The following is a 22585-nucleotide window of genomic DNA, read 5'->3' as shown; positions in this document are numbered from 1 at the left end:
TCAACACAATTTTGATGGTTCAAGGCGATAAAAAATACATTTGCTTGGGTTTTAATATCTTTTCTTTATTTATCCATACTCACATACATATGCATATCCATGTACGTTTTAAAAGCTAATTTAAATATTTATGGACTGTTAATTGAAGAACGCATCGTATTGCTGGTGCTGCAGATTCTGTTGATGCTGATGCGCCCTTTAATTACGATAAGTGTAAAGCTACAATTTACAAGTTAAACTAACTAAACTCGTATGCATTTTGAAATCGCCAATAGAATCGATACGCCCAGCGAGGCCAATTTGAGTTGTGGAGCTTCTGTCAATTGGTTCTTCTATAGGGTGTCTGCTTCGGTCTCAATCTCTCACTATTTACACAAGTCACAAATTGTTTAACAAAAGGTATGTGCTTTTAGATTACTTAACCACTACATTCAACATGGCGGCCATTTCGATTTGAACAAAGTTTTTGATATTGCGCCGATTTCAGAAAATTGCTTGCTCCATCTGATTTAATCTGATTGATTCAGGATTTTCACTTATATTCCTTTACTGACACTGAGTTTTTCTTCCACATCCATTTCCTCCTTCAATATTTACAAGAATCTGCTTTTAAACTAGTGCTTGCAGGGCATTTTGCGTCATTTACAGATCTAGAATTCAAGATTATAGCATTAGAAACTGGTGGAGTCTATTGGGATTTTAAGATTTACTTACTCATAGTCTCCTGTTGGATCTCCACCTTGTATGAGGGATTATCGTAGGCAGCGTCGCTTTTTCGAGGTGGCGTAATGGACGCCGTTTGGTGAACTCGTCTCCTAGTAATGATCAGTAGCAGGGCCAAAGTAGACATGATCGCCAGAGCGGCGATCACAGAAACCACCACCAGGGGGCCGTAGTAATCGCCCACGGGTTGGTCCGTTCCCGCGGTTAGGAGTTTTCCTGTTAAAATCACAGTCGAATTAGAATAATTGTCAAATCACTAAACTAAAATATAAAATTCCAATGTTAATTAACTGAATATGGCGTTTTGGAATTTAAATTCAAGACTGAATTCCTCCTCACCAAATAGTTTAAATCCTCTACATATTCCTTCGAAAAATTGCAAGACTTGAAACGGAATTATGTTCTATTGACAATACTTCTACCCTCAATCTTCCCTCAACTTACCAGTCTTTCCGGGAGTGGCTGGACCACCTGGCTTCGTGATGAAGTTGACAACATTGCTCTTCTTGGTGTTGCCGTTGGTCAGGTACATTTCCAGCCAGAGGCGGTACTTGGTACCTGGCTTGAGATCCATGATCAGGGTACCAGTAGTGCTGTCCCGCTTGGCCACCTTGAAGACGCTGGAGTCCTCCTTGCCAGCGTCGCTCTGGTAGATGGCACGATAAATGTGCACGAACTTGTCCTCCGGATAGGGCACTCCATTCCATGAGATCTCGACACTCTGGGTCTTCACCTTGGTCACGTTAACGGTCACATCGAAGCCATATACGTCCACCTTCTGGGCAGTTCGCACCTTGATCATGTGTCCGGCACGCAATTCAGCTCCGTGTCCAGCCAATGGGATGTAGTAGAGCCCGATCTCGTAGCCTGTATCCGACTGAAGATTCTGGATGGTGTAGCTGGTCAACGTGCGATGGATCAGAGGCGTTGAGGAGTAGATCAGGCCCGTCAGTTCCTTGTAGCGCAGCTGAACTCCGTCCACATATTCCATTTGGTCGTCGCCCAGTTTCTTCCATGTCAACTGCAACCAGCTGGCATTAGTTTCGCTGACCGTCAGTTCTGGATCCTCAACGTTCTTGAAGATGTCCTGGAAGTCTGGCCTGTAATCGGGGAACGGAGGTGGTGGAGTGATGGTCCTTTCAGGCGGCGTCTTCACGGTGTAGATACTGCTCGTCGGCTGCGAGTTCAGATCACGAAGGATTAAGGTGATCTTCACCTTGTACAGTGAGTTTGGTTCCAAGCTGGGCAGATCGAACTCCATCTGGGATGTGGCAATGAGGTCCTCGGGCGGAGCAAAGATCTGCTGTTCCCAGGTGGATGTATCGTTACTGGGTCCATTCGAGTAGCGCAGCTCCACGCGTCCATGGAGGTTCACATAGACCTGGGGAACGGTGAAGACAATGCGAATGGAACGAGGATCGATGGCCTCCAGTGTGTGAACTTCGATATCAGGTTGCAGGTTGTTGGCTCCTAGTTACGATAAAAAGAAAGTTTCAATGTCAAAGTGAATCATTTAAAGAGTTAAGGAAAGAGATAAGCAGGCATATAGATCATACAATTGGATCTCTAAAATTGTTTCATACAAATTTGAAAAAATTATTTATTGATCAATTTAATTTACTTCGGAGCTAAAGAAGATAATATCATAGTTTCCCACGGTGATCTTAACGTGCTCATCTCTGACTTAGATTTAAGTTTAAGTTAGTATTTGTAGCCCGAATATTAATAAACGCGCATCGTTTGGAAATTGCTTGTGTTGCGGATTAGCTGCAAGCATGTTAATGATGGATGATCTTTTGTGCTGATGGGTGTGTAGGTGCTTGTGATGGATGAGTGTGTGTCTGTTGTTGGTTTTTGTGGATAGTGTTGTCTCAGTTAGTACAGTAGAACCCTTTCGCAGTGTTTCTGTTGTTTGCTGTATAGCTGAGCGGAGTAAAGGAGATCTAAGGAGTGTGGTGGTGTCTAGAATAGTTTGCTCAACCTGACTGCTGCTGTTTGGCCAGCTTGTCCTGGTTCTGGTGCAGACTGTGCTCGCTAGCCTGCGTCGAGAGTCCGGAGGTGGTGCTCGAGCTAGGCAGGATTGTCTGCTGTAAGTGTTGCTGCGGGGTCGTCTGGTGCTGCTGCGGATGGTGCTGTGGTACTCCCAGTCCCGGGATCACTGGATAGCTCTCATAGGCCACTGTTTGCCCATCGACAATGGCAATGCCATGTCCTGGCGGCGGCGGCGGCACTCCACTGTGCACGATGGGCACATAATGATCAGGATGTTGCTGCGGAGTTGGTTGCTGCTGCGGATGTGTCAGTGACTGGTGTTGCTGGTGGGGCGGCGGTGGTGGTGGTCCACCTGGAACAGTTTGCTGCAGGTGCTGCAGTATCTGTTCGATTCTAACTTGCGGTCCCAGGTTGTGATTGTCTTTTTGCGTTTGCCCAGGATGAATTGCGGGTCCAGCATGGCCAGGATGAACCGGGTGTCCTGGTTGTTCCGCACCTAATATATTGAACAAATCGGACTGACTAGTGGGCACTGGAGGCGGCTTGCCCTGTGGTGTGCCATTGGGATTGATGTCGTACGGCTCATAGGGGTTATAGTCCTCGTAAACGGGCTTCACGGGATTGTAGAAGCCATACGGGCCAAGATGTGGCTGATGAGGATGCTGGTGGCCGAATTGGAAGGGCACAAATCCGCCGTTCGGTGGCAAAGGCTCCTCCTGCTCCTCTGTGCGATCACCGTCGAATATAACATCATTCTGGTGCTGCTGCTGATGCTGCTGCTGCTGTTGATGCTGCACTTTCTTGTGGCCCTTTTCCGGTTTTTCCGGCTTCTCGAAAATACCAAGACCACCAATCGACTTGGGTGGCTTGCCATCCAAGGTGGGATAGAAGGCGGCACTTGCTGATGGCCTCTTCTCCTCGTCCTTCTTGATTTGGGGCACTTTGCTAGGTGTACTGGTCGATTTATTTGCTGTCGCTGTCGTTGTTGTTGTTTCTGTTATCGGTTGCATGTTGGATGGTTGATTGATTGGTTGTTGTAGTTTGATTATTTACAAAATGCATAGCGTGAATAACAATATTGAAATTGGTTGTGATGAGCGTAGAAAATAAAAATAAAGTAAAACGAAATTAAATAGCATGTCAGCGCGATAAAAATGGCAGTAGAGAGATCAGATAAGACAGCGAGCAAAAGCGCAACATATAAACAAAACAAACATATCAAACTAAATATATACATAACTGAAAAATGGTTTTTCAATGACAAAGCCTAGGAAAAGAAGCGATTTGGAGGAAACTCTTTCTTCATTACGACATGCAAACTCCAGAAGAGAAAGGGATTATTATGGCATGCGCATTTATTTACCATTTGCCGGAATCGAGGCATGGGTTGAAGTAGCTTCCGTCTCTTCGTCCTGACCCGCACCTCCGATTTTCGGGATTTGGGGGGCACACATCCAGTGCTTGCAGCACTCGTCATCGGGAATGGGCAGCAGGCGGGCCAATGCTGGATGGCAGGGCAAGTCCGCCGGAGGAAGAGCTGGAACCGGAGGACAAGCTGCCCTGCACTCTACCCGTCCATTCTCGCAATAGCAATGCTGATCGCAGCCTGTGTGAAAGAAGCCATGTTCGAGGGATATGGGAATGGAGGTGAGTAAGCCACGATCTTACCTGTCAGGTTGGCTGGAACCGGGGACCAGTTCTCGATCTGGACGCCTTGGTAACTGCACGTGCCATTGTCGACGCAACGCATGCTCTCCGGACAGCAATTCGGCGGCGAGGGCTTAAAGTCCGCCGGAACCGGTTCCCAACGTATGCAGTGCGGATCCTGGACGTCCAGGCCAAAGTTCGAGGGGCACTCCAGCTTGGCACAGTGAATGCCCTGCTCATTGCAAATGCACAACTGGTCGCAGCCATCGCGGAACTGCTGGCCCACATCGTATTCTGCGCCCTTGAAGGTGCAAGTGGGCTTGGCGCCTCCGGCGTCGCGAGCCTGCTCCTGGAAGCGGAAGGGGTCGATCTCCTCTGGATCTTCGTTGTTCGTGCTCTGCAGCGGCGTTGGCTGCTGTTCGTGATCGTCCAGCGTGACATCGCAGAGCTCCAGTTGGCAGCACACGTCCTTCGGGTCCTTTACATACACACACTTGTCCAGACGCGTGTGATTCCGTTCCGGGCAGCGTGGCCTGCAATCCATGATGCCTCCTTCGGCACAGTGACAGATCTGCTCGCACCCGATCTCCAGACGCTCCCGGAACTTATAGACACCGCCCATGTAGTGGCAATCAGTTCGGGGCTTGGGCGTGGCTGCAATGTGGGGTGGTGGTGGCAATGTGCAATGGGCGTGAGCGGCGTGGATGGGACATGTTCATGGAGGGCACAGAGAAGACGGCAAATGTTAAAAAGCTTGGCCAAACAGTAATGAATTGGGAATGCATATAAGCTACGACTACAGCGAAGCCACAAAAAGCTAATTCATCTGCTGCTGCCCCTAAGATATATGTACGCTCACTCACCTTCATCATCGGTCGTGGGCAGGGTCACAGCCGCTTCTCCTGTTCTATTGGTGGAAGGTGCCGCACCCTCTGTGGCAACCACCGTGGGCTCCAGCAGCGGCTCACTGCATTCCATCACCCGACAGCATTCGTCCTCCTCCACCATCTTCTCCAGGCAGTTGGGATTGGCCATGCTGCGCTGGCTGCCGCGCGGATAACTCAGTCCCTTGCACCTTGGCTCGCACATCCAGTCGCCGCGGTTGCAGGTGCACCGCTCGTCGCAATCCCGCTCCATCAACTCGCCGTGCTGTAAATAATGGCAAGACGTTAGAGTCTGAATTCTTCAGCTTATAGCCACTAAATAAATCACTACAAACAACAATTGCTTCCGTGGTATGCCATTGTAATGCCTATTTGTTAATTTAGAAACAATTAAAGCTACAAGATGGTCGAAAAAATAGTAAAATTAAAAAAATTAATTAATTAAGCAGATTGGCTATTGTGTGATAGGTTATTGCGAATTAGCATGGCTAAACTATTTTTTGCCTATCGATAGAAAGTAGAGACAAATAACAAAAATAAAAAATGCCAATCCTGTACCGAGGCGTACGGACAGATACGGACAGATAAACGGACAGACACACATGGACAGATACGGACAGATTAACGGACAGATTAACGGCCAGATCGAATCGGCTAGTGATCCTGATCAATATCCTATATACTTTTTAGGGTCGGAAAACTTTTCTTCAACCTACTACAGACTTTCCAAGGAATATTCACAGAAACAACCATAATAATCTTACTACCTAACAACAATGTGAAAAATTATTTTAATTATTTATAAAACATAGCATAAACAAAATAATAAAACAGTACAGCTTTGGATTTACCTATATTTTTATAAATTCTACAATAAACTATAACCACTACTTTCACTATCTTAAAAGAGCCCCAAATTACACCGATAATCATGAACTTGATTACCAAGAACAACCGCAAATTTATTCCGGTAATGACCAAAGATCGACCTACTGAGCCACTTTTATTTTTTGTCAAAAGACATATTTCCTTCATTTCGCTGTGTGAAAGCTATTTGCACAGAAATTATGTCAATTTGCACAACCAACTAAGCAGGTGAGAGCAAATGGGCTCATCAATCATCCGCCCCGTTGATTGAAGGCAATCACCGTCTAAGATTTCCTGCTCACTGCGCGGTGCTCCAATAACCAAATATGTCATATTTCAACGGAGCCCACGCAAGCTTGTGGGCAAAGTTCATAAGTTGAAGTGGAAAATAACCTTTGTCTGTTGTTTGTTCCCTTAATTGTTTAGCAGTGTTTTTCAGTGCGTTTATGAGGTTCTCAGGTGCAAGAATTCGCGCCCCTTTGTTTTGGCCAGAAATTTTTAATGACCGTCTGCTGTGGGGCCATAATTTCCCCCCCCTTTCTTAAATGGCACCTAATGAGCACAATTGTTGTAAACCTTTGAGCCTTGGCCTCGCGAAAAAAACCTCAAAACGCCCTCTTTGGCACAATAAACTACTGGCAAAGAAAAACCGAATAAACTGTGCAATTTTACTGAGTATTTTCTGAGTTATTTGCTGCTCACTTGAAAAGCATTTGCGGCATGCGGCTTGGCATGTTGCACGTGTCCACCAATCGATGGCAATTTATAAAAAAAAACGTGGGGCAGGGGAGGTCCGATCAGCCGCCGACAACAATTCATTAAAAGTGAAAGCAAAAATTATTTCATATCGAAGTGGACCGCAAACTCGATTATGAAAACTACAACACAAACAATTCAAAAGATTAAGAAAAACGATATTAATAAAATATTAAGGCAGCAGGGCAATCTCGAAGTGTAAATACCCTTTATAAAGAGTATCTTCAAATGAAAATTATATCATCTTTAAATGAAAATTATATTAGGACGACGTTATAAAAAATGCACTTTAAACATAGTCTTAAAATATGAAAATTGTTTAATTATCTTGAATAATGTGTGCTGATTACTTTAGGTTAGAGTATTTAAAAAGAAAAGCCAAACACGCGTTTAATTAAAACAAAACCCACACCATCGCAGCGGAAAATGGGTTGGTCAGTAAGTTGTGGCAGCTGGAGGCGTGCTCCAGCCACGTCTAGCTATCTGGATATATATATAAAGCTCCCGATGTGGAGCTAACATGACTGGGCGCCATTACCCAAAGCGGAGAGAACCGAGTGCAACGTTTGATGAACACGTCACACTTGGACAGACGCAAAAAAAAGCGTGTAGCAATTATTGAAATTCAAAGTGCCCGATGGCTTTCAATCAGCTGAACGATAAGGAATGCCATTTTTCACGTTCAATTGTTCTAACTGAGATATATTTGTCTGATTACTTATTTAAAATGCCCGGCAATTGTCACTCTGCGGTGATGATTGCTCTAAATTGGGTATGGCGATTGGCGCAGAGATTGGGTTGGGCTGATCCGCGACCACAGAGGCGATGTCAACATCAATCACAGTGAGCAGTTTCTTGGAATTTTCTTCCTCAGCCTGTCTGTTTTTTGTGCCCCTTTTTTCTGCTAATATCAAGGTGCGCAAATATTTGCATAATTGCTGCTTGGGCGAGCAGCAGCCGGGAAAGCTCACCGAAATATTTTCGATTTTCGACTTTTTCAACTTTTTTGGAGTGCGCAAGCAGCTGCGCTGGATGCTGGAAGCTGGAACTCTGAGTTGGCTCTGACCGGTTTGACTGTGGGCACCAAACTCGTTGCCATTATGCAATCCAGGTGACGACAAGGCAAATTGGAGTTGCGTGCCAGGAAGTGGGCAGGCCGACAGGGAAATGGAGTCGTCGATGGAGACGCAGCTTTCTCTCCTCGTCAGGATCTGTCATATATTCTATTGTGTTTTTCTGTTTTGGTTGTCATACGGCCTGGCACTTCGGTCAAACTTGACTTAGACAAATGCTTTCAATTCTCCCCTCCCATCAATAAAAACGAAAGTGAAAACAACAACCAGATCTGTGCATTGACGTCAGACGGTTGAAAATGTCAAAGATTAAATAAAAAGTTGAGAGCAACGCATTTGAAATTGACTTCCTCTGTGATCGTTTGCATATTCATATTATAGTTAATAAATAATAGCATATAAACAAGTGATTTTTGTAAAATTATCGTTTTGAACTTAGTTTTAAATGCTTTCTGTGTCATTTAATACCAACCTTATAGCTCTTGTTGTTGGCCAGGCATTCGCGCTGCATGGTATCCCCGCTGGCGGTGATCTCCACTATTTTCGGCATTTCCGTTTCCGGCTGAGCAGTGGTCGTGGTGGTGCTAGTAGTGCTGCTCTGTGTTGTGCTGCTGCCCTCGTTCTGATCTCCGTCCATGCTGACATCACTGAGATCCATGAGCTGCTCGTGGGTAGAGGCATTGTGGTGCAGGAACAGCTCAATATCATTGCCGCCACCCGCCGATCGTCCCTCGCCAGCAAAGGCTACGAATGGCGATGGCTCGGTGGTGGTGGTCGACACCTCGGTGGTGGAGCTGCTCTCCGACTCCTTGACCACCTCCTCCTCCTTCTCATCCTTCGGCTCCTCCTGCTCCCTCTCCTGCTGCAGCATGTGTTGTCCTTCAACAATGTTAATCACTGGCCGCGACTCGCTGTCCGGCATTATTGTGGTGGCCGCTTCATCTTCTGGATCATTCATATGCATGGCGCGTGCTCGCGATGTGGTTGAACTTGTGGCTGTTGCTGCAGTTGTTGTGGATGTGGATGTGGATGTAGACTCGGTTGCAGTTGATGGCTCAGCGGTTGCCCTGTTCTCCTGACTGACAACAATACCAGCCACAATGCCCGACTCTGTGGTGCTGGTAGTAGTCGAAGTGGTAGTGGTAGTTGACGATTCCTCGGTGCTGGTCGAGAGCATTTGATAATCTTCGTGTTCGGCCAGGCGATCATGATTCTCGGACAGTATATGCACATGATAGGGATCTTCTTCGCGCTCGCTCGGGACTGTGGATGTGGATGTGGCTGGCGTACCTGTTGCTGGTGTACCTGTTGCCTCTGTGGATGTGGATGTTGCTGCTGCCGGCACCGCAGTCGTCGTTGTCTCAACTTGTTTGTCACTTTCGATTTCGACGTTCTCCTCGCTGTTGCTGTTGCTGGCCGTTATGAGCGTAGCCGGATGTCGGAAATTGTTGAGATCCTTGACCACATCGTCCTGCTCGTTGGAGATCTGATTGAGCTCATTCTGCTGCTGATCCTGCTCGCGCTGCCGTTGCATCTCGGTGGTGGCATCGTCGGCGCCACTGCTCTCGGCGTGCTCATCCCGCAGCGGAATGTGCTGAATGTGGCTCTGATCTGGTTCCGTGTTAGAGAAGACCATGTGCTGATGAGGTCCCTCTGTTTCCTGCCGGGGCGTTGTCGTGGGCTCCGTGGAGGTGATGGGTTCAATGCTCGTCGATCGCATGCTGGTCTCCTCTGGCAGGCTGCTTGCCACCGGGCCACTTGTCGTGAACTCTGAAAAGAAAAACAATATATTTTTTATTTTTCAATTTGTTTTTATTGCTTCGAAATGAGTTATAGGAAATATAAGATCTCGCTCGATAATTTTTTCTAACAAGCCATGATGTTATAAATTAAAGCCGACCTTTGACTTGTTTATTTGTTAACTATAATGACGCAATAAGTTTTTCGATTTAGTATTTTAAAATGGAACGCGGAAATTGGCCATTAAATAATTCACTACTTTCGCTGAAAACTTGTAACATCTAATCAAAACATTAACAATTTAACCATTAATTAGCATAAATCATTTTTAAATGAATTAATTTCTTTACGATATTCAAAGTGACCTGCTTTATTAGGATCACTCTGATATTGTTATAACTATGAGGTACTGTAAACAAATTAATTGTGCAGAGAATTCCTTGTGATTCCGTTCCGGAATTGAGTCATTTGTGGGGTAAACAAACTCTAAGGCTTTGTCCCACATTTACGGTAACTGGCGGATAGAATTCTTTCGCAACTCTAGCGGAAACCACGTTGATCGTATTGGAAATATCTCACGCGTCTCGTCATCATTATTATCATCGCCATCCGCAATTCGCATTGGATACGCCATCATTGAAACGTAATTTCTGTTTCTCGTTCGGTTTTTTTTTTGCCGCAGCATCAATTCCTCAAAATCTGCAAGGTATTCATTAAGCCCCGTCTGCCTGAGTCTTCTGCCTGCTGAATCATCGTCCGCAGGTCGAACCATTCTCGGAAGAGCCGGGCGGACAAGCCCCAACCAAAATATCAGGCAATACACATCTTGTATGATATAATTCTTGTTTCTCTTCGGCTTTCAGCTTCTTTTGGCTCGAGTATGTTGGCCTGTAAAGCTCTTTTGTGGGCTCAGACAGACGCAGCAGACCCGGCAACTTGTTGTTCTTTGTGATTTTCTCTTCTCTCTGTTATATAATTACATTTGTTTTCGGGCACAGTTTTGGGGCGCAAAACTCATGTCATAAATAAAAGACGACCTTAGTAAGGGGTCTTTAAAAACGTTCTTATAATAAACCTCCAGAAAACACTTGACTCGTCCATGGATGGCCACGAGATTCAAGATTGCTTCTTCCAAGCTCGCGGACTATTCACAGGAACATTCAATTAAGAGTTAATTCATTAATGGGAACTTGAACTTGATTGCTAATTGTTGCACACGAATGGGAAATGATTTTGAAGAAGAAAATAGCTGGGAAACCTTTTTCCTCCACTGCCGATCCTCCTATTTTAGGTTCTTATCTCGTAAGTTAGTCAATCAATATTCATTTAGCTGGTACATAATTATGTTTGATTACCCTGTCTGTCAAGGAATTCCAAAAATTTCCATTTGAATTCTGCCTTCAGTCCCATTCCGGTAATAACTTTAAAATGGTCTAGCTGCAATTTTCAACGTACTCGGGAACTCGATCATCCAGTTGGAATGGTAAATAACCCTCGCACACACGTCTCTGACTCATGGATGGTTTCGAGGAGGGGAACTGGAATGGAGTAAACGGCGACCCCATGGGGACGGCATTTACCCAGTCAAGTCCTCCAGCTCGACGGGCACACGTGAAGTGTGGTGGGTGGAGGGGGAGTGCGACTGTCATGCGTGCGTCGTAATGGGCATAAAAGCGGTCCCCTAAACCATAAGCCCTAGTCCCCAGTCCCTAATCCCTAGACCCTAGTGACTAGTCCCTGGTCCCTAGCTTCTTGTTCCTGTTACCTGGTGCAGACGCAACAGTTGTCGCCGCTCCAATACGATGATGGAGAGCTGAAATGAAATTTTCCTTGGTACTGGACGCTTCCAGGCAGTCAGTCAGTCAGATTCAAAGGCTGTCTCGCAGTCAGAGTCGGCATGCAACTATTTAGCGTTAAGAATTCTTCTTAAAAAGGTAAACTCCGAAAGTTATATACCCTTTAACCGCTACAAAATGACATAACAAAACTTATATACAGCATACAGTTTACATTAGACTTTTAAATTACAAAATTAAGATTAAATGGAAACAGAAGGTAGTACTTGAACATTCACTGGGAACTGAGAACCGATTTATAGTTGATAAGTTAAAACACCATTATTAGTAAGATATCCCTACAAAATGTATCCGTGATTTCTTTCCTGGCAATAAAACTATTTATCGTGTTTCAATATGCAATGTTTCTAAATCTTTTCCTAATCGATATACCTCTTAAAAGTCAGGGTACATGGCACCTAGCAAAACACAGTTCGGTTCGTTAGTCAACAGAGTGAATGGGAGAAAGAGGCCCTAGTCGATTTCTATATAGAGAGAACATTTTTATGTGTGTGTATGTTTTATGTTTTAGCTGTTGCTTTTATTGTTGTGCCGGGACTGGAGCTTAGGGTTACTGACATGAACCTTGAATTTGAGTTCGTTATGCTGCGGCTGGCAGCCTCCAGCTCCACATCTCGAGCTCCAGCTAGGGTTGCCATTGCAGTCGTGGAGCTCTGTTCTTGGTTCTTGATTCTTGGGTCTTGGTTATTCGACGGTCTTGCTGTCACGGTTAGTCGTTTATAATACGCGAACTGTTCGAGGGCTTTTGCGGTGTCGAGCTCCCACTCCATTTGTTTTGTCCGTTTTTACTTGGCGCACAATTTGTCTCTTACTGTCATTGATTTTCATTTTTCACTGGCACTCGTTAAGCGCGATCGGGCGTCCTCTATATAAATATATACCCATCCTGGTACATGCTGCACAGATAGGACTTGCTTGGTGGTCTGCCCTTCCGTTATGCAAGTTTATGCATTGTGTTTTCATCCGCAACTTCTGCGACTGCATACGAAAGACTCAGACAACAAACTTGAGTTTTCGCCTCAGTTCTTTCTGGGCCTTTGACTTGGCATAGTTTATGACTCAACGCTAAGCCGGTCAGCCAGCTTGATTATGATATATATGCATGCGACAACGAATGCTAACCACCATCAGCACCGCAAACCATCACCCGAGGACAGGCCACTTATGCAGAAAAGCAAAACTGCTGTCCGGTAGTTCAAACTCATTTGCGGTTTTTCTAAGTCGCCGCACGTTCTGCGGCTCCGCAAACAAACAAATGAACAGACAGTTCTGCGGAGGAGTGGGAGATCACTTTTGAAGCAGGGGTTGTGGAACGGGGCAAAGGAGGGCCCACAAGTAATGTGCTTAGAATTGACAAGCTGCCATGAAGCGATGCATGCAAACCGGATGTCTTTGTTAGGTGGGATTGTGGCTCTTCTTCAGTGTAATGGTTGCCATTGATCTAGAGTTGATTATGTCTGGAAATGTGCTTCATATGCAATAGGGAAAGAGTTTCATGGTCAATTTATTTAACCCCAATGCAAGACCTTTTCAGCCCATAATGAAGTGCCGATTAAAGATTGGAAATTTTAAAAACCCCAAGCATAGTTAAGCCGTAAATTCCTTTCTGTACAAAAAATACTATTTAAAGAATACAATTTATTAAGCCAATCAGTGATTTAAGTTAACGTCACTTTTGACCCACTAACATAAAGCCAGCATTATTTTCGTTAATCTTATTCCCAGCTATTAGACTTTTATTTATTTCCGCATTTATAGTTTTGTCGCGTAGTGTACTGTAAGCACTGAACGTGGCCAACCGGAAGCAGCTTCAAAACGGTTCCTGCCTAATGACCATGCCCACGCCCCTGATCTCCGCTAACCTGTCACCGCCCCCTGCCCCGTTATCATCGCCCTGTTGGCCGAGTTTTGTAATGCGCAAAAAGTGTCAACAAAAATGAAACCGGCAATAGCAATCGAAGGGAGAGAGTGGGGGGAAGGGGGAAGGTTTTACCTTTTTAGGGGTTTGGGTAATGTAACGGTCATGCTTAGAGTGTGTCATGAATCCAAAACGTATTATGCAGCTGTTGGCTGTGGTCCGGTTTAAGTTTCGAATCATAAACAAATTTGAATTGATTACGCAATCCACGATGTTGCCTGCATTCGAATTCACTCGCTTCTTTTTGGGTGTTAATTTTGATTAGATTTTCGTTTTAATTAAGCCCATCTTTTGGAGGTTTTCCTATTGTATTTGTTTTAGAAATTTGCTGATGTTAATGAAATTGCGCGGCCTTTGTTCACAATAATGACGTTCCACAAAAGACGAGTATGGAAATTTGTGAAACGAAGTGTTAACTTTCAATGGCGCGCATGTTGAATGAACAAAATTATACATTGATATAGAAATCATTTTTTGACGGAAAGACCTCAAAGTGATAATTTTAAGAATGATTTGCTTCCGCATCTAGAAGAAACTTCGAGATTCATAAAAAAAGAACCAAGTACACAGCATTATCGTGAACTCATCTCAATTGCAGTTAACTGAACTTGCTCCTAACCCAAAACGTTCTTGGCATCTTATCGGCCTTTCTATCTGGCTAATGACATAAAAAATGTGCTCAGACCATAGAGAAAACCCAAGGAAACAAAGAATATATATACTCAAACAAATGGCCGGTGGTCAGTCAGGTATGTAAGAGCATCTGCGATAGGGCAAAATTCCAATTCCACTACACCATTAAAAAACAACAGTTCACAACAATATCATTAACAAGCAAAGGGGAAGACGAGTCAAGAGACCGTTCGGCAATAAAGCAAAATTATTTCCCAACCAGTATTTAACCTTTTTCAACTCGAAAGTTCATGTGCATCTAACAACAACACAAATGCAGTTTGACCCGCTAAAAGGGGGAAGAATGTGGTGGGGGGGAGTGGGAGTGGGAGGAGGAGGCTCACCCGATTGAAGGCAAAACAAGTTTCAAATACTACCAAGAGCGCGTGTCATTGTCCATTTGGAGTTCGGGCTGAAGGAGCCGAGACAAAGACCTCTGGCAGAAATGAGTATAAACAACAATATGACTAAACACAACGCCACTTAACTGGTGTGTAGTTGCAGCTCTAGTTGTATCTGTATCCGATCTCAATGGAATGACATCACACACTTTTAGCCAAGTGAATGCGAGTTGCTTGGCCGGCCATGAAATCGAATTGGAAGTGGAGTTTGGATTGGAATTGAAGCCGCCAGTGTGTGTGGCTTTTGTACCGTCAACTAGCTGACTTGTAACTAGTGCCAAAGTGCGTTCCGAATTGAAGGTCATTCGAATGGCACAAGCGGCGAAAACAAGATGGCTAAGGGGATAAACTTACAATGTACTGTGAACGTGTTTAGAATATCGATTTAGTAATCAAGTTAAATCAGAATAACATAAAAGTTATGTAACACCTAGGAAATACTGTAAAAAAGTTTAGCACTTTTAATATATCACATTATATTTTGTTCGTTCCTATTAGGCCACTTTTGTATTCACTTAATAACTTGATTTACAGTTTTAGTATATAAATGATATTATATAGACATTCGATTAATAAGATTTCTAATCGTTTTGTTGAAGATTATATATACATGCTTTTATGGTTTTATAAGGGTGGTTGATCTGCAATTTAATAAGAACTTCATTCTTCCGCATATTTATGTGTCGGGAAATGGTTGAACCGCCATAAATCCCCTTAGTTAATCTTTCAGCTCAAAACAACAGTAAAATTATTCAGAACATGTAATTAAATTAATTTCCATTCTTTTATTTAAGGCTCCCGCTTAAGCTCTAACTTCCTGACCACATTTGCCGCTCTCAGCACCGTTCAATGACACAGATAATTGCCCAGCACACACTTGACTCTAGTTATTCACAATTAAAATGCATTAATTAGCCGCATATTGCCTTTCTGTGCTACATTTTTCTCACTGCGCGCACAGGTGAGAAAAAGATACATACACATGCATGAAAATTATCTAATTGAAAAATGCAAGCCAGCCAACGCACGTCTAGACCAGGGAGGGAATTGCATGATACTACTGTAAGTGGAATTGATGCCATTGCTTAATGCATATTTCAAACGAGTTACAATTGAGCTAAATTTTAGCCTGTATTTTGATTTGCGCCCCTGACATAAATGCGATTGAGTTCACAGCCAGGCCGGGCCGGGTTTTCACTTGCCTAACCCGTTTGGTTCTGCTGAATGGGAGGCTGTGGCCGGAGAAAGCCCACAAATCCGCTGTGGAAAACCCACTTAAAGTTCAAAGCCCAAAAGTGATTTTTTCGACACTTGACAACGAAACATCCAAAGAGCCATTTTTATGGCCAAAATGTTAATTGTCGCTGTCTGCACTTTCACGCGCCTCCCTCTCAAACTAAAGCTGTGTTGAGTGTCAATGTACAATACAATAATAATAACTGCGGCAAAATGCCCACCGGCTAACGGCAGACAATTAACAATCGCGCACTGTTGTATTTGTCGCTCTACACATACGACTCAACGTATTTCGTCGAACTAGCCAGTTGAAAAGCTCTTTTAAGCTACTTTTACTTATCGGTTCATTATAGCGGTCCCATGAAATGAAATTCGCCAGCTAATCGAGCATGAACCCCAAAGCGAAAGGTACAGCTAATGTCAGTTGAAGTCAGAAATCACGCACCGAATTGCCACACCCTCCAAAGAAATATGTTTCTCACACTCCGCTGAAATGGTTATCCTTGAAAAATCCGAGAAAACTAAAGACTGTCTGCCTGCCTGTTCTGCAGAAATTCTCAGTTATGAAACGGGTAAACAACAGCGTATAAATAAACATGAAAGGGAAGGTGAAGAAGATGCTCACATGGGCGCGGCAAACAAAAGACTTAAGCTACGAACTTGATATTGCACCTCGGAGTTCGGTGTATTCCATTCGGCAAAACTTTATATTTTCGCGTAAATGTTAACTACCTTCTTTTCATAGTGCAAGTGATGGAAATGATTTTTAATACCAAAAAAACTCACGATAGTCGTGCCAGAAATATGTAAATTTCACTTTGCTATGAATTGTAAAAAATAATAATAAACAATCAACAAGTCCATAAAACAGCAGGTCACTCAGCACATTTCATTTTTATTTATTGTTATTTTTTGCCCGTCGTACATTTTCCATTGAAGAAAGTGAGCCGCAGACAAGTTGGCCTGTTGATTGAGGTCGTTATTGAATTTTGTAAATTTCGTGATACGTATTATTTTTTTAAGAGACCTCGTGCATACCTATAAATAAATTTATTTATTTTTGGCAAGCCATTTCGAGTGCAGTCCCTGACTTGCAATGCCAACGCATTGAAAATTGCTCAATAGGATTTTTTTTCTGCATTTTTAAATTTCTGCCCGCGCTGTATCAAGGCCATAATTTAGCACCCAAAACAGACCGCAAAACTGAAAATTAACATAAATGATTTATGTACTCGACTTTCAAGTACAACTGCAGCCAGTTGTGGCATGCAATTTTCCAACTCATTAGTATTACTTTGCTGATTTTTTCCTCAGATTGAAAACAATTTGCTGGCCTCAAAATGTTTTATTTGGATTGTGGTTTTTCACAAAAAAGGGTTGCTAATAGCGTGATATCCCCAAAAAGACGTGCTTTATATAACAGGAAATTTTTATTAAAAATTAAAATGAATATTTTGGACTTACTTTCATGATTTCGTTCAAATCTAGTCTAGCTGTATTTCTATATTTATTTTCAGTAGCTGTAACTATAACACAAAACCAGTTTATCAACTATCTAATGTCTTCCCCAATAATTGATTTGCAAATACATATGTGCTTGTTTTAATTATAAAATCCAAATCCTCAATCCACTAGATACCCACTCAACGCCTAGCAAAATTAGAGTTTGCATCACTTGAAATACCCATTTTAAAATGTAATCAGGTGCGGTTTCTTCTCCAAGTTTGTAGGTGTTTTATTTATCACATCTGTCAATGACTAATTGCTATTTATCTCTTCCAGCTAATTTCCTGGGCACATACTTATATAATTAGCCCCCGCGAAAAGACATTCCGTGTTGCTGTACAAAGTTAACACCCAAAATTTACCGAAGCTCACTCGAAGATTATGGTACGGACTACGTAGGTTAAGGGCATGAGTCATGACAGTTGGCTGCTTTGCATTTAAATTGAGTAATTTGTGAAGGCTTACCTTACCATCATCCCAATGTTTGCTGTTAAATCTCATTAAGTTCCCCGTGGCATTTAGACCAGCTAAAAAAGGCCAGTCCCTTTATAAACAATGCATTCCCACTTGCCATGGCTACAACCTATGCTCAATCGATCTAGACCTGTGTGTGGCCTGCCAGACCTTGTTTTATCGAGTCATCAATGAAACTAGATGGAATAGTATCAAAACAATAAAAACCAATTGAAGTTTTTACGTCGGCATGCTTACCCCGTAAAGAGTTTGGTGTGCAACTGACATTAAGCCCAAAACAACGTACAAGATAATTATAGATCTGTTACAGCTAAGAACTCGACTATCAAGCGAGCAATCTATTTTCCAAAACACGATTGGCTTTGACAAAACGCCGAACAATGAAGCCTTTTACTTTTGCACTAGCCGAAGTTTATACAAAAGTTACGTGTGTGAGAGTTAATCATTCTATCTCAGATGATCTGGTTAAATGAATTTCTCCAGTTATCCTAATAACCCAAATTTGAATGTATTCATTCAACACAATTCATATAAAAATTTAAATTAATTTAATCTGATTTATTATTTTTAATTATATAGTAACGAAATATAAGCATCATTCAATATATCTTGTGTATCTTGAGTGTACTACTAGATTTAATTAAGTTCATTCACTTGTTCTAACCCGAATAATAAATTCTCGTATAATAGGTTTCCGATATTGAGCTTGAGGGCCGGAAATTTTAATATTATCCCTTTTAACGCGCCGCGTAATTAACTAAGTAATTCAACAGGAAACCGCTTATGTATAACTTCAAATATTCTTCCATCCATTAATAGTCAAACAATTTCTCTTGTTCGCTCCATTTAACCGAATCGGAAAATAATTATGGAGAAATGCCTTACAAATCGAAACGAAATGGGTAAAAAGGGCGGACCAGAAGTCACGCACCGGCACGCCGTTAATTGGTGGCTCAGAGAACGAGATTTGATTACGGCGCAGAGAGCTAGACGGGATTAAAGTGTCTGGCCGGAGATCGGGATGAGATGCCCCATCTATGCGAGCGTCGTCGCGTTTAGACGGCATCTATAATTTTCATGGCTTTCGGCTTGGACTCACCAGTTTCGGTCGCATTGGATTTGTTGGCCGCCTCAGTTGTTGTCGTCGTGGAAGTCGTTGAACCATCCGGTGCCTCGGTGGTTATGCTGCTGATGCTGCTGCTTTGTTCTGCGGCAATTGTGGCTGGAGCGGCGTCTGGGGCATCTGTTGTGGTATCCAGAGGTGGCATCGTTGTGGCCGCTGCATCTTCGCCTGCGGGCGCAGACGACGCACGCTCAATTTGAATGCCAAGCAGAAGTAATCCGCATAGAGTGGCCAGGCACATTCTACTCCACATGATCGTGGTTGGGCCGCCTGAGGCTTTTCTTCTTCTACACGTTTGCATTTTGGTTTATGTTTGTGCTCCGTCTTTTTGGCTCTTCCTCTTTGATTTTTTCTCACACGTTTGCACTTGTTATTGTTAATTTATAGTAATCTTCTATAAATATGGAATTAAATAAATTACATGCACTCTTAAATCTTTCGAAGGGTCTCGATAACTCATTACCGACTTTTGTTCACTAGTTATTATTTAGTTTTCTCTTTTGGGGTGCTTGATTTTCTTTTGCGGTTATTTTAGTTCACACGACATCTGTGGCAGCGGTTTCTGTTATTTGTCATTGACTCGCTTTGGTAACCCCAAATGCTGTCATTTCCGTTGAAAGTCGGTTGAATAACGATCTCTCAAGTGTCAAGTCAAGTCTATATTTTGCCAGCCGATTTGTGGAGTGATTTGTTAGGTCGCCCTACGCGGAACTTGGAAAGTTGTTAGCTTGGAAATAAGGGTGGCTTACTCTTGGCTCAATCAAAAACAGATTCAATATGAGTTAATTAAGCTATGGAATAAAAGTATTGGCTAACTTTTCAAAATACGAAGCCTATGTCACACATTTATGTAATGACCAATTTTAGTGTGAAAGCGTAAACTTCTTCACTCACGCAAGTTCGTTTCCCAAGTCTTTTGTTTTATAAAGTTTCGGTTAGTTTTTAATGTGTCCGAACTTTTTAAAACCTGTGTAGATCTACGATATGTAAAACCTATTTAGCATATTTAATTTAGATTTACAACTTCTGTACCTAATCCTAGAGCAGCTCATAAATATCTTTCTTTTTTTTTCAGACCACGCCGCCAGCACAATGTTTACTTCTCACCATTCAAATCAGAAACTAGGCAAATAAACCAGCTTGCCAAAAACAAAGGCTGCCAATTGGGCTCTAGGAAAAGATATACTGTTTATATGCAAGGCAGTCGATGCTCATGCAACTCGCTACAATGCAACGCCAGCAACAAAAACCCTAGACCCAAATTGCGATAGCAAAATATTTCAACCGGTTCCAACGGCAGCAGCAGAAACTGCAACTGAAAACGGCTGCAGACCGCAGAATTTGCTGCAAGCCTTTTTGGCCAAGTTGCTACGAAGGCAATTAGACGGCGTGCGGTTCTATTTATTCCAATTGTTAATATCTGTTTGGCAAACATCCAGTGATGTCATTGTAAAAGTTGATGGCTATTTGCACTGACATTTCGCATTTCACATTTCACTCTCACTCCTTTTTTGTAGAAATGGCAAATGGCAGAAAGCAAACAGCGAATAAGCGATTCGGAGCTGGAGGGAGAAAACTTGTTTTCGGTATTTCCAATGGAATGTTTTCGGTCGTGGTTCTCTTTTCTTCCGCTGGGCCGTTTATTTCACTACCGGATCTTGTGTTTGTTTAATAAGAAAGCAAAGATTTGCATAAATCACAACCGCACACACACACGCAGGCACGCTTAAAACGAAGATTAGCACCAACCCGGCGAGAAATAGGTATAGGTATTGGTATATATCTCCTCTTATCTGGCCACGTTTGTGGGCAGCGCGGTTTATATGTATATCTATATCGTTCGCAAAGTAATGCGATCGCACTCGGCCAACCGCTCCGTCTCAAGCACGACCACCAACTGATCTCTCGGGCGGCATGGATCTTGGCTGGAAGCATTGCCAACTCACCACGGTCTGCAGGCAGCCAACATGTAACTGGTTTGCTCTTGCTCTCCGGCCAACTGAGTTGGCTCTCTTCTGGCTGGCTCCTTCTCTCCAGTCAGCTGAGCGCAACAGGTGAGAGCGCGCACGTAATACATAATACGCATTACCATTACCCCGTGGTTGAACGCTCGCTCTCACCCACACTCAGGTGTGTCTAGGCTGTTGCTGTCTGCCAGTGTGGGTGTAGTGTGCGAAAGGCCCTCTCTAGAAGTCGTTGGATTCGAAACAAGACGACCATGATGCATACACAAGACTCGAAGACGGGGTTTTTTTTCAATTTGGCAAGGCAACTGCAATAGTCGATTCGATTCCTTGACAAGTGAACTCAACGCGATCCATTTGAACTGTCCAATTGGATGGCGAAAAACTCAATCCCATTGAAAAACCCAGGCCAAGCCGAGTGAGTTGGCATTCATCGTTCCGATTACGCCTACCTTTTTTTTGTGCACGCTTCGGTTTCTTTCTTCCTCGACTTCTTTGTCTGGCTCGTTGAAAGCGGCCCTGCATCTCCATACTCGTAGATGCAGAGTGCTCATGAGTCAGGGATGCTTGGGGTACTAAGAGATTAATCCCCTTTACAGTTTTTGTAAAGTTGATTAAATAAAGAAATTCTCTTTTATTTCGAAAGATTGATATAAGGTATGACTCTATTGTAGGGTATATTGAATACTCGTGAGGGATAAAAATGATCTATATAAAGATAGCATTAGTACTATATTATTCACTAACATAAATACATTAATTAATGCGAAATACTTACTATATTCCCTAAATTTTTTACTATACCATAAAATAGTAAATAGTAATATTAAACCAATTTTTTTGGGATAAGAAAAACTGTAGGGATAAGATGAGTACGCTGAAGCTATTAAAACCCAAAAACTAGTCGATGTCAATTCAGTTTCTATATATTAAAGTACTATATATCTAGAACTAAATAAAATCCCACTTTTAACTGCGATATCCGAAATATTTAATATAAAACGATAACAATCCGAATTCATGAAATTCCAGTCTCTATCCGCAAACCCAAATAACCGTCATTCCCAAGGCCTTATCTGCGGAGCTGCTCCCAAATTCATAAATCCACCGATCACCGACTGATCCACCGCCATCAAATGCCATCGATGCAAATACCAATCCACCACTTGGGATGCGAGACGCGCCCAGAAACCGTCATCACACATCAATGGCAGCAAGTTGGCCAAGCGTCATCGAAAGGAAATGTGTGTCTGAAGAACTCAAATCTAATCAAATCAAATCATAACCAACTCAAATCTCAACTCGCAGACGTCAAAAAGTATCAAATGTGCACAGAGTTTCTTGTGGTTGCATACATTAAAGTGCAAACATCGGAGAATAATGCAGAAATGCGCTTTTTTTGGTGTTGCACAAACACGACCAAAGTTGCATTGTCTCCCTTTGTTAAGACATATATATATATATATATATATATATATATACATATATATATTGTCTGGGGCTTATCGCACTGTCATTGAGAAGCCGAAGAATAAAATACAGACATAAAAAGATTATAATAATAATGCAACTTCAGTTTATGATCACAGTTTTGAATGGAGCATTTCTCAATTTTTGTAAAGGAAAAAGAACGCTGCAAGTAGTGTCTTTTGCATAAAATGCACAACATATGAATACTTTTATGGTGTATTTTAGATAAAAAAGTTAAAAAATATAAATTAAACCTCTTAAATCACAAGTTTTTAGAAGTGAA

The 22585-nt window shown here is 42.8% G+C and overlaps 1 protein-coding gene across 3 annotated transcripts; it reads right to left on the bottom strand.

The window, feature by feature from the left end:
* Positions 1-346: 346 nt before the first annotated feature.
* On the bottom strand, positions 347-20760 carry LOC6614213 (putative epidermal cell surface receptor). 3 transcript variants are annotated; one of them, XM_002038622.2, is made up of 10 exons: positions 20618-20760; positions 18845-19262; positions 8415-9712; positions 5226-5511; positions 4384-5016; positions 4079-4321; positions 2705-3709; positions 1168-2193; positions 715-939; positions 347-650 (listed from the first exon to the last, which is right to left on the bottom strand). In XM_002038622.2, exons 2-10 carry the CDS (start codon positions 19167-19169, stop codon positions 643-645), a joined length of 5049 nt encoding a protein of 1682 aa, XP_002038658.1. In that variant the 5' UTR covers positions 19170-19262; positions 20618-20760; the 3' UTR covers positions 347-642. The 3 variants fall into 3 exon arrangements, with proteins under 3 accessions (XP_002038658.1, XP_032577044.1, XP_032577045.1); XM_032721153.1 differs by lacking the exon at positions 2705-3709; XM_032721154.1 differs by lacking the exons at positions 2705-3709; positions 4079-4321; positions 4384-5016.
* Positions 20761-22585: the final 1825 nt, after the last annotated feature.

This window comes from Drosophila sechellia, chromosome 3R (assembly GCF_004382195.2).
Source record: "Drosophila sechellia strain sech25 chromosome 3R, ASM438219v1, whole genome shotgun sequence".
Lineage (NCBI taxonomy): Eukaryota > Metazoa > Arthropoda > Insecta > Diptera > Drosophilidae > Drosophila > Drosophila sechellia.
Note: the sequence above shows the minus strand (reverse complement) of the source record. Positions and strands in the feature narration are given on the sequence as shown.

Excerpts from the sequence above, each read along its gene's own strand:
- LOC6614213 (XM_002038622.2), bottom strand. The coding sequence starts at position 19,169 with ATGCAAACGTGTAGAAGAAGAAAAGCCTCAGGCGGCCCAACCACGATC. Across the intron at positions 4,322-4,383 it reads GGTTCCAGCCAACCTGACAG|GCTGCGATCAGCATTGCTAT; the intron begins GTAAGATCGTGG and ends TCTTTCACACAG. Across the intron at positions 2,194-2,704 it reads GGCCAAACAGCAGCAGTCAG|GAGCCAACAACCTGCAACCT; the intron begins GTTGAGCAAACT and ends TATCGTAACTAG.